The sequence below is a fragment of the Podarcis liolepis genome (assembly GCF_965112155.1).
Source record: "Podarcis liolepis genome assembly, chromosome: 10".
Taxonomy (NCBI): domain Eukaryota; kingdom Metazoa; phylum Chordata; class Lepidosauria; order Squamata; family Lacertidae; genus Podarcis; species Podarcis liolepis.
Window position 1 is genome coordinate 4,153,319 of NC_139562.1, and position 11,378 is coordinate 4,164,696.

The 11,378-nt window shown below is 46.7% G+C and overlaps 1 protein-coding gene and 1 long non-coding RNA gene across 2 annotated transcripts; one reads left to right on the forward strand and one right to left on the reverse strand.

Moving 5' to 3' along the window:
* Nucleotides 1-942: 942 nt before the first annotated feature.
* Nucleotides 943-7,851, reverse strand: CIMAP1B (ciliary microtubule associated protein 1B). Its single transcript, XM_083461606.1, has 7 exons — nt 7,738-7,851; nt 6,262-6,402; nt 5,114-5,317; nt 4,654-4,755; nt 3,934-4,055; nt 2,216-2,356; nt 943-1,088 (listed from the first exon to the last, which is right to left on the reverse strand). Exons 2-7 carry the CDS (start codon nt 6,368-6,370, stop codon nt 1,008-1,010), a joined length of 759 nt encoding a protein of 252 aa, XP_083317732.1. The 5' UTR covers nt 6,371-6,402; nt 7,738-7,851; the 3' UTR covers nt 943-1,007.
* A 24-nt stretch (nt 7,852-7,875) lies between these two features.
* Nucleotides 7,876-9,605, forward strand: LOC310687395. Its single transcript, XR_014516405.1, has 2 exons — nt 7,876-7,926; nt 9,158-9,605. It is a non-coding gene; the product is annotated as an uncharacterized lncRNA (long non-coding RNA).
* The last annotated feature ends 1,773 nt before the right edge of the window (nt 9,606-11,378 follow it).

Consider the following 11,378-nt stretch of genomic DNA (forward strand, 5'->3'; position numbering starts at 1 on the left):
CCGCCTGCTAGCCTGCTCCCTAAAATATCACTGCTTTTCTCCTTTCTATATATAGGGTGCCTACATTCGGCTCTTTATAATTATTAGTAGTTTGCATCACATATTTACACCTATTATTATTTCATGTTATAGCAAGTTTCTAGAGACTAGATTACGAGTCTTTGTAAATTGTGTTTCTAAAGGAACTTTTGTTATTGCCAAATGCCAATGTGTTTGCATTATTAAGTTCGTTATTAATAAAAAATCATTTTAAGTTAGAGCCTAATAATTATTTCACTATTAATATACTTCTTAATTGTATTTCAGTTCAACAATTACATTGATAAAATACATTTTTGTTATGTGCAAATGTCTTTAGAAACCAATTAGGTCCATAAATTATTGTATAGCATATATTCAAGACAAAAAACAGCGACCATTTGTTGTTAACAAAGGACAGCTGGACATATCAAGGGCCCCAGTAGCTTAGGGCCTCATCAAACCTAAATCTGACCTTGTGTGACTGGCAGAAGGAGAGCACATGATGCAAATTGGGAAAGGTATGTGCAGTTTTCTCAGGCTCCAGAATTTATACAGATTGCAGAATTTCGCCCTTATGGGCACCAAATTTTGATTTTTTTTGCTTCAAGCTCACAAAATAGGGAAATTAGCAAATATTGCAGTTATGGATATCTTTGCCTCCCTGCCCCCTATAAAGCCCACCATGCAGAAATGGGAAAACCCACACTTCCCAGCCTTGCTTCAACTCACCCACACTTAAGACAACTGGATAGACTTAGGGGTGATTCAGCCAGGGGAATCCAGCCAAAGAATCCGGGAACAGGGAACAGGGCCACCTCGCTGAACCCAGGCCCCCCAGCTCTGAGGACCCTCCCAGGCCTTGGATGCTGCCCACCCCACTTCCCTCCCCAGGCCCCAATCTCCAGCAACAACACAAAGCACTGAGAGATTCACGTGTTTCCAAAGGAACATTTCTTGTTCAGACCATCTTCACCAATGGAGCCAGTTTAATCTGCCACGTCCACAATGAGAGGAGCCACGTAGTCCGAGTGGCGGATCCCGAAGGTCAAGCCACGTTGCGGGGTGTGCTGCAGGAGGAAGGAGAGAGGGAGGGGCAGGGTTAGGCACCGCCAGCGGAAGGGAAGGGGTGGGGGCATGGAAGGCTCTTGGCAAGCCAAGATCTCACATCACACTCTGTTCTGTCAGACCACACCCAGAGTACTTAGTCCAATTCAGAGCACCACAATTTAAGAAGGATGTTGACAAGCTGGAAGGTGTGCAGAGGAGGGCGACCAAGAGTATATTTAATTTCTGGTTAGGTTGTCAACATGCATGCTCCTGCTTGCAGAGATTGTAGAGGGATAATAATAGTAGTAATAATAATAATAATAATAATAATAATAATAATAATAATAATAATAATATTTATATCCCGCCCTCCCCAGCCGAAGCCGGGCTCAGAGCTGCTAACAACAGTAAAAGGAACACAGTTTACATAAAATCACAACCAATTAATAGAAATACATTCTAAAATCAATTCATCCTAAAATCAATTGAGAATCAAATTAATGGCAACCATTGGGCTAGAGTTCTATGAGGATTACCGAAGGAGAGAGGAGGTCAGACTGTGCTTTGGCCAAAGGCCTGGCGGAACAGCTCTGTCTTGCAGGCCCTGTGGAAAGATATCAAGTCCCGCAGGGCCCTAGTCTTTTGGGACAGAGCATTCCACCAGATCGGGGCCAAGGCCAAAAAAGCCCTGGCTCTGGTTGAGGCCAGCCTAACCTCCCTGTGGCCCGGGACCTCCAAGATGTTTTTGCTTGAAGACTGTAAGGTCCTCCGTGGGACATACCTGGAAAGGCGCTGTATAGGGCTTTAAAGGTCAAGACCAGCACCTTAAACCTGACCCTGTACTCCACCGGGAGCCAGTGCAGCTGGGATAGCACCGAGTGAATGTGATCCTGCAGCGAGGACCCCATAAGGAGTCTCTCCGTGGCATTCTGCACCCGCTGGAGTTTCTGGGTCAGTCTCAAGGGCAGCCCCAGGTAGAGTGAGTTAGAAAAATCAAGTCTGGAGGTGATGCTAATGAAGATCACCTTGCCCATTCACATTTGAATGTTGGGGCCAGAGCTGTCCGCCTCTCCCACCATCCCATAAGACCCATATCTTTGCTGCAGAACAACTGCACCCCTCGCCTTCTGGTGCCACCTGCCCTCACCTTCTCGGGGCTGTAGGCTCCTGGACCCGGCTTCAGAGTGTTGTCTCCTGGGGGCATGTTGCGGGCCAGCATGCTGAAGTGGGGTGGGCGGTTCTTGTAGACGCTGGGATCCACAAGGCGGTAGTTGCAGGGCCCTGGCGTCTGTTGAGCAAGGGGAGAAAAAGGGTCACTAGGCCAGGCATGCCCAAGAGCAGTCCCAGCCACCCACCTTGGACCTCTCCAGCCCTTTCTAGGGTGCTTCAATGTCCTCTGATTATGGGCATGTGAAAGTCATTGAGCAGAACCCCATTTCCCTTCTCATCATGGTTGGCATCTGTCTGTCTCGAGAAACAATGGAGTGCACTTTTGAGGGTGAAGCCAAACTGCTCCATTAGCAGCCCCAAAGGGACTGCTCTGGGGCGCAAGCCTGGGTTGTGTGTCTGGAGGTCCTGGGCTGCCCAAGCGACAAGACCTCTCAGCCTCGCTAATGTGGTCCGAAGATGTTTGGTCCCAGCTTGGCTGCAGGAGTTGCCAGAAGGAGGTGAAGAAGAAGAAGAAGAAGAAGAAGAAGAAGAAGAAGAAGAAGAAGAAGAGGAGGAGGAGGAGGAGGAGGAGGAGGAGGAGGAGGAGGAGGAGGAGGAGGAGGAGGAGTTTGGATTTGATATCCCGCTTTTCACTCCCTTTAAGGAGTCTCAAAGCGGCTAACATTCTCCTTTCCCTTCCTCCCCCACAACAAACACTCTGTGAGGTGAGTGGGGCTGAGAGACTTCAGAGAAGTGTGACTGGCCCAAGGTCACCCAGCAGCTGCTTGTGGAGGAGCGGGGAAGCGAACCCGGTTCCCCAGATTACGAGTCCACTGCTCTTAACCACTACACCACACTGACCACAAGGCACTATCCAACAGTCTTGGAGTCTCCACACTGGATTGTATAAGGCATGCTTGGCAAATCAACACCGTGATCAACTCCTGCCTGGAAACCTGTGTGGAAGGACATGTGGATCCAGAATTGGCCTCCACAGTCACTTATGGACTCATTGTTAAAACCGTGTTTATGGAAGACAATCTTACTTGGCTACGAGTGATCGCCAAAGAAGAAGGAGAAGAAGAAAGAAGATTCTATTCTATTCTATTTTCTATTCTACAGTCATACCTTGGGATGAATACGCTTCAGGTTGAGCATTTTCGGGTTGCGCTCCACGGCGACCCGGAAGTAACGGAAAGCGTTACTTCTGGGTTTCGCCGCTTGTGCATGCACAAATGCTCAAAATGATGTCACGCGCATGTGTGGAAGCGGCAAAATGCGACCTGCGCAGTCGCGTCTTACGTTCCTTTCAGGATGCGAACAGGGCTCCGGAACGGATCCCGTTCGCATCCAGAGGTACCACTGTATTCTATTCTATTCCATATTCTACTTATTCTGCTTGTGTTTTTTTGTGTAGCTTTTTTAAAAATTAGTTTTCTATATCTTACTGCATTATGAAAGATTCAATAAAAAAAATTACATGCAAAAAAAAAGAAAGAACATTGAACGCAAAGCATAGCCCCCCACTTTGTCCTGCATATTCCTCACACACCAGCCCCAAGAAAACGTCACGCTTGAGCCCCTCGGTTGCCGAAGAAGCAGAAGATGACTCCTCAGCACATATTTAAAGAACTCCCCCCGTTTTCTTGATTTTGCTTTCATCAAATCGTTTCCAGGTCTCCTAAATCTCCCACTCCTGGCTGTTCAGCTGCTTACCTTGCTGAGGTCCTCATAGAAACTCCCAATCATGCTGCGTCCAAAAATGGAGTAATTGGGGGCAGTGCTCTTGCCAATCACCTTGGGCCCAAGCATGGGAGGGAGGCCGTAGGCTGCAGGCCCTAGAGGAGGAAAAGGGGAGGTTGAATGGGAGAGAAGGGATTCAGTGCATTACGGCATCTGGGGAACTTTCCTATTCCTCTACCCCCTGCAAATTGCTCTGTTTATCTCATCTCTGGAAGAGTTCCAGAAAACTTGAATGCTTGCACAGTATTTTGTCGAAATATATATACAGTCATACCTCTTGTTACGTTTGCTTCATGATATGTTTTTTCAGGTTGAGTCCCGCGGTGACCCGGAAGTACCGGAAAGGGTTACTTTCGGGTTTCACCACTTGCGCATGCACAGACACGCAACATGATGTCACACGCATGTGCAGAAGCGAAGAATCGCGACCCACACATGCAAAGATGTACAGACACGGGTTGCGTTCCTTTCAGGTTGTGAACTGGGCTCCGGAACGGAGGTACCACTGTATACTTTTGCAAAGGGATCTTGTTGCAGCCTATAGATGGGGCTGTTTTGCAATAGATCTTGTTCTTTCAAGCTTAGGTAGTATGCATTTATAGATCTGCATTGATGCACATGCACCCTATATTAGTATAACAGGAGGTCAGCAGCCAGATGGAGGGAGCTTCTCTGTGGTTGCTGCTCTCTCACCTGGTGACTGGTCATAATCGAAGTTCTTTGTCCGGGAAGCGAGAGAGTAGTTGGGGGCAGAAGGGTAGGCCAAATTCTTTGCTTTCTCTGGTGAATACCGACCTGCAAAAAGCAAAGCACACAGGGGAAGGCTGAATTCACAACACCGCCCTGCATTTCTGTTACTATTTTTTATTAAATGTAAACACCACTCTTCATCCTAGGATTGCAAGAGCAGTTTACAGTACAAAAACAGAAACACACATAACCTAACAATGAACAAAGCAACAACTTCCCCCCACAACACATTTAAAAAGGTAAAGGATGCCTGACAGTTAAGTCCAGTTGCGAACGACTCTGGGGTTGCAGCGCTCATCTCACTTTACTGGCCAAGGGAGCCTATCCTAGTAAAATGGTCCTTTATATTCATAAGCCAGTTTTGGTGCTGTTGGTTTGTTCTATAACAGATTTCAAGACTGACCTGGGCCTGGAGTCATAAAAGACATCACATCCCTGGGGCGTCCGTAGATGGAGAATGCAGGGATTCCGTCCTTGCCCCTCATAGTCATGTTGGTTGGGATGAGGTAGCCTGGCCCAGGGGAGCAACCCACTAGCTCTTGGGGCCGGCGGATCCCAAAGCTGTACGCGGGAGCCCGGTAGCGAGAAGGGTCGTGTAGCGGGTAGCCTGCAAGGAAGAGCGAGCACAGAGAGAGAAGAGGAGAACTTGAGATGGATAGAATCCATCTTGTCCATTAACAGCAACCAAGGGCAAAATGGCAACTTCCAACCCCCCCTTTTTTTCTCCATGAGATGGAGGAGCTATACTGCCTCAGAGCAGGGACAATCTTTTCATTTTTGCAAGTAGTAGACCTTTCCACTCTCTACATCTTTGTTCAGCCTTCTACACCCCTGCTCATCACAACATCCAGTGGTGAGGAGTTCTATGAGTTGATTTGATGCTGGGCAGCTGTTAAGTATATTTGTTGAATTCACACTGAAATGGAGAGTACCTGTGTGTTTTGCTGAAAGGGTTTAACTGGAAGATTCCGTTGGAGCTAAAGAAGAGCTCTCTATGCACCTAGATGAGCTGATAACTGTTATTGTTCTCTACCAACTAACACTTGAGTGTTTAACCTTAGATCAGGTGATTAAAGTATTCAATTGCAAATCAGCATCTTGGGGAGTTGGGCTTTGGTCTTTTGTTTTCAGCCAAAGTGGGAGTAAGATGTGATAATGAAGCTCTCCAGGAGATGCCTAGCCTTAGGCAGGTGAATGCAGCCTAGAATGGGAGAGAGGCACAGTTTTGATTTCTGGAAGAAGTAAAGTTATTTCTTATAAAATGCTGAGCTTGTGCTGGACATGCTCTTGATATTAAGGAACTGTTTGGATGTATCATTTACTGCTTTTTGATCTGTTTGGAAGAAAGTTCTGCAAGTAAAGCTTTGAATCAATGTTTTACCCCCAAAGGAGTTGTTTTTTATGCATCCAGTTGCTTCAAGCTGCACAATATTAATATCTGCAAAAGCAGCAACCTAGACTTCTCCCATTCTAGGATTTTGATGCTGGACTATATCACCTCTTACAGAAACGGGCTAGGGCCAGTATCTGGACTCCTTGATTTTCACTTACCTACATTTGTTGGGAGAGCATATTTGGGTCCAGGGCTGCTGTAGAGGGCAGCGATTGGCCCTCTGGGCCGGTGAGGGCGCCAGGATCCCACCCACACATCTGCAGACATGTTGAAATCTTTGTACTATTCTTCTTCTTGCCCTGAAAGGAGATCAGGAGGAGAAAGGAGATTATCAGGGCTGTGAAAGTAATGGATGCAAATCCTGAACTGGATCTGATCAATTTAAGTCAAATGCATATCATTCTGAGGCAACTACAGTTGCTGCAGAGCAGGACGAATGGACCCAAATCAACTTGTCATGAATTATGCTGATCCAGAACTGAAAAAGCTTTCTGGGAGAAAATAAACAAAGAGTGTTGTAGTTATTAATCACATCCTGTAAGGTAAATCCTGGGGTAGGGAGATGGGGAAAAGGAGGTGAGCTGGATTTTGCTTCCAACCTAGTTTCTAATCCAGGCCACACTCTCATGAAACAACCTTGACTCACAATGCTTGCTGAAACAGATGGTAGGACCCATCTCCAGTACAAACATGTCTTTGGGATTTCTTGATTTGTACCATATAAATGAACGGTGGTATGTTGGGAATCTGAATACGTGCAGCTACTCACACAGAGTCAATTAAGGTTTGGCAGACAGCCAGAAGGCAATCTGAAGGAGTAAGTCTGCCTGGTGATAACAGAGACATGGAGACAGCCTCCTGATTGGTCAGGTTCTCTCAAGGAAGTGATAATTAATGGTCCACTAACTGGAATGTGTTGGTTCAGTAGTTCAGAGTTCAGAGTTCTGTGTGTCAGTGTAGGAGTTGTGAGTGGTGTATGAGAGAGCTAGCTAAAGATCCGTGTTCTGTTCCTGTAAATAGGCCACTGTATATAATAAACACCTAACTGCAAGTTCCTGGTTCCTGCTTTGTCTATCCTGTCTGCAGCCAAGTCACCAATTGCTTCCGTGGATTCTGCGTTTACTCTGCTAGGTCTGGCTAAGGTCCTGCAACTAGTCAGAAAGTTGCGAAACACCAATAGGTTTTGCCAGTAGATAGTGCTATCATTGCACATCATCTTTAGGTTAGGCTGTGGTCCAGAGTCACACACCACCAATGGGCCAGAGGACCACAGAGTGCTGGGATTCCACTTTGGTTTTGCTCTGTGCAGAACAGAGGAACAGCCCAGAGTCCTGTTCTCGCAGGGGCCAGCCAGCCGCAGGCCTGTGCAAGTCGGAGCCAAAGCAATAACAACTAATTGCACATTTATTCCAAATCCAGTTATTCAGAAGAGATTCACATGGGCAATTTGCTTGCCTTTACAAGCTCTTTGGCTGCATTGCCAGTTTAAAATATTCAGCCTTCTCTTCCCCACCCACCACCCTGTTTTTTTGGTACATAATATTTTGCTTCCCTTTTCTTGCTTGTGTTAGAATATTTCTTTTAAAAAGGGAGGGAAAAAAACCTTCAACATCTTTTTTATAAAAGAATCCAACCTCAGTCACAGCAAAGAAGATGGTTGTGTGCTCTTAGAGTTGCCCACCTCAGTTTAGAGACTGTTCCCGTCCACTCTGGCCTGTGCCTGCCTGCTTGCCAGGAGAGGTGATTTGGTCGCATTGTGACCTCATGCTGATGACACTTACCTGAAAAAGGACTGGCCTGCAAATGGACACCTGCAAGTAAAGGTAAAGGGACCCCTGACCATTAGGTCCAGTCGTGACCGACTCTGGGGTTGCGGCGCTCATCTCGATTCACTGGCTGAGGGAGCCGGTGTACAGCTTCCGGGTCATGTGGCCAGCATGACTAAGCCACTTCTGGCGAACCAGAGCAGCACACGGAAACGCCCTTTACTTCCCCCCTGGAGTGGTACCTATCTACTTGCACTTTGACGTGCTTTTGAACTGCTAGGTTGGCAGGAGCAGGGACCGAGCAACGGGAGCTCACCCTGTCGCGGGGAATCGAACCACCGACCTTCTGATCGGCAAGTCCTAGGCTCTGTGGTTTAACCCACAGTGCCACCCGCGTCCTGCAAGTAGGAGGTACCATAGAAAGCTGCCAGGCACTGAGCCAGACCCATTGGTCTATCTAGCTCAGTCCTTTCTATGCCGACTGTCAGGGGCTCTCCAGGATTCCATACAATATTCTCTCCCAGTCCCAGCTGGAGATTGTGGGGACTGAACCTGCGAGCTTCTGAATGCAGGGCAGATTCTCGGCCGCTGAGCTATGTGTCATTGAAATTCTACTCAGTATGATCCAGAGCAGAACTCTGGCATATACCGTATTTTTCGCTCCATAAGTCACACCTGACTGTAAGATGCACCTAGTTTTTAGAGGAGGTAAGCAAGAAAAAAATATTCTTAACGAAACAGTGGATGTATGATTTTTGTGCTTATAGTAAGACTAAACCTTAACACTAAGCATACTGTGTACAGACCACACCAGAAGGAAAAGAGATAGAAAGAGAAAGTGAAACCCAGGCTCCTTCTGGTCTTATTACCTTATTATTATTATTATTATTATTATTATTATTATTATTATTATTATTATTATTATTATTATTAATCAGCATGACCTTGATAGAAGAGATAACAGAAGCACTTTAAACCAGCTGTAGTCAGCTTCTCAGAAGGAATAACCCAAACATCACAAACCTTCTGCTTGTTTCTTTCACACAGAGAAGCTTCCAGAACCCTTTTGAATTAATGAGAATAAGAAAGATCTCTACACATCAGATCAATACTTTCTGCACTAAGAAATGCAAACTGACACTATGACCTTTCCCAAATGCTGCCCAATTTAAGGAGGAAGAAACTGGGCACTGCCCCTCCTGTCATTCCAGTGCATCTGAAGGAGACACACACTGACTGATGTGTAGGTGATCACTTTCCCGAGAAAATATGCTCTCTACTTTCCCAGGCAGTCCAATCTGGGGGCCCTGTCAACTAAGATTGCTCTCATTGGAACTGAGTGAAGATGGCGGCTGCCAGAAGCAAAAAGACCTTTGGATTGATTCGGCAGAAACACCAGCGTGTGAGGAGATGCTGTGAACTTATAGAGGGGAATCATAGACATAAAATCCACACAGAAACACATCATTGCTTGTTTTAACTCGCTTGTGGGAACAACTCAGAGGCTGTGAAAGAAGGAAGATTAACAACAGAAAGAATTAGAGGAACCATCAGAAGTGACTATGAAAAGCACTAGAAGTATGAGATGATCAGAACCCTCCGAACTTGAAGCATGGGAAATCCTATTAAAGCTTTATAATTTGGCAGAATATTCGGATTCTTTGATATGTATATTTATAATTTGGAATATTGAATGTGATTTGATTGGATTGTTAAAGTGGAAAATTTAATAAAAATGAATTTTTTTAAAAAAGATTGCTCTCATTGGAGATTCCGATTAAACATCAGGAAGAACTTTCTGAAAGTAAGAGCTGTTAGACAGGGGAACAGTCTCCCTTGGGTGGTGGTGGACTCTCCTTCCTTGGAGGTTTTTAAGCAGAGGTTGGGTGGCCATCTGTCCTGGATGCTTTAGCTGAGATTCCTGCATTGTAGGGTGTGTGTGTGTGTGTGTGTGTGTGGACTTGATGACTCTTGGGGTTCCTTCCAACTCTACAATTCTATGATTGTCTGTCCAGCTTGCAGGTTTCCCATTAGGACATGTGGGCAGCCAGTGGCAGAACAGGATGTTAAACTAGGTGGTTCATTGGCCTAATCCAGCAGGCTCATCCAGAGCCATAGCTAGGTGATCTTGCGCCCCTGGCAGTGTTGGGATGCATCTGGCGAGACGGGGGCATCTGGCAGGCCCTCAGCTGGCTCCAGCCACCGGCCAGCAGTCAAGTGAACTCCGGTTCTTGGAACAGCATCAATCAGCGACTCGAGCCTCAGAAACCTTTAAAGACTGAGCACGCTCTTATCAGCAGAGTGAATAAATCTTCACAACGGAAGAGGCGGACAGAGGCAGATGTAGGCATATTTACAGCATTTTATTCAGCAGCAGGACAAAGGAAACATGTCTGCTTCCCTTCGTGCCCAAGCAAAAAGCATAGGCAAAAGCTATATACAACGGAAGTTCCCAGCAGACTGTACTGAAAGTAAACAGACATGTGACTTACAATAACTCCCCATGCCTGTTCTAAAGGTGGAATGGAATTATATCTTAACAGGTAGAACCGTCCAGAGTGTGCCCCCAACAATGAACAAATTAGCTCTTTTTTCTGCCTCTCCTCCAACCCCACATTCAATTCACTCTCTATTAAAAACCTTTTTTTATGAGGCAATAATTGATATTTTTATTTATAGACATATTTATAGACATCTTTTAAGCCGATTTTGTGCCCCCCCTTGCCTGCACCCCTGTGGGGGCCCCACCTCGCTGCCCCCTAGCTACGGCCCTGGGCTCATCCTAAATTCTTTTAAGGCGAAGTCTTGTCCAAATTAAGAGAACAAGAAAGGAACATAGATTCTGGCAAAGGGAATGCAAGCTGAGGAGCACTTTCCTAAAAACAGAAAGGTCACAAATGAAAGCAACCTTTAAATACATTAGGAGGAGCAGGGGACTAGCCAGAGAGGCAGCTGGATCTTTGGATGACTAGGGAGTGAAAGGTGTTGTGATGGCCTGGGACTTGGGCTCAGACTCGGAGCCAGAGGAGTCTCAGTCTGCACCGGATCCTCTGCCTCAGGCATCATCTGAACCAAGACTGGGGCCTGATCCTGAAGAGTCCCAGTCTGCACAGGTTCCCCTGCAACAAACACCAGCTGGGCTGAGTCAGGGGCCTGAGCCTGCCCTGGCTCCAGATGCAGGGATTACCTTGTTGCCTTTAGCTGGGCCATCACGTACAGCTGCTCCACTACCAGTTGAGTCAGGGGAGGCTGAGGCGGCCTCTGGGTCTAGTCACCCACCGACGTCTCCCGAGCTGCAGAGACTGAGGCCTGAGAGAAGGAGAGACCTGAGTACTCGCAGGAGGAGTGCTTGCCTTTAGGTGAAACAAGGAGGTGAGTCGTCGGGGGATCAGGACCGACAGAGTCGTCGGGGGATCAGGACCGACAGAGATAAAAGGCTTCGGACCCTGCCCCAGGTTGTGGGAGCAACATTGCTGTATGGCAGATCCTGCCTGAGATCCTGTACCTGT

Excerpts from the sequence above, each read along its gene's own strand:
- CIMAP1B (XM_083461606.1), bottom strand. The coding sequence starts at position 6,370 with ATGTCTGCAGATGTGTGGGTGGGATCCTGGCGCCCTCACCGGCCCAGA. Across the intron at positions 4,756-5,113 it reads TTTTATGACTCCAGGCCCAG|GTCGGTATTCACCAGAGAAA; the intron begins GTCAGTCTTGAA and ends TGCTTTTTGCAG. Across the intron at positions 4,056-4,653 it reads CGATTATGACCAGTCACCAG|GGCCTGCAGCCTACGGCCTC; the intron begins GTGAGAGAGCAG and ends TTCCTCCTCTAG.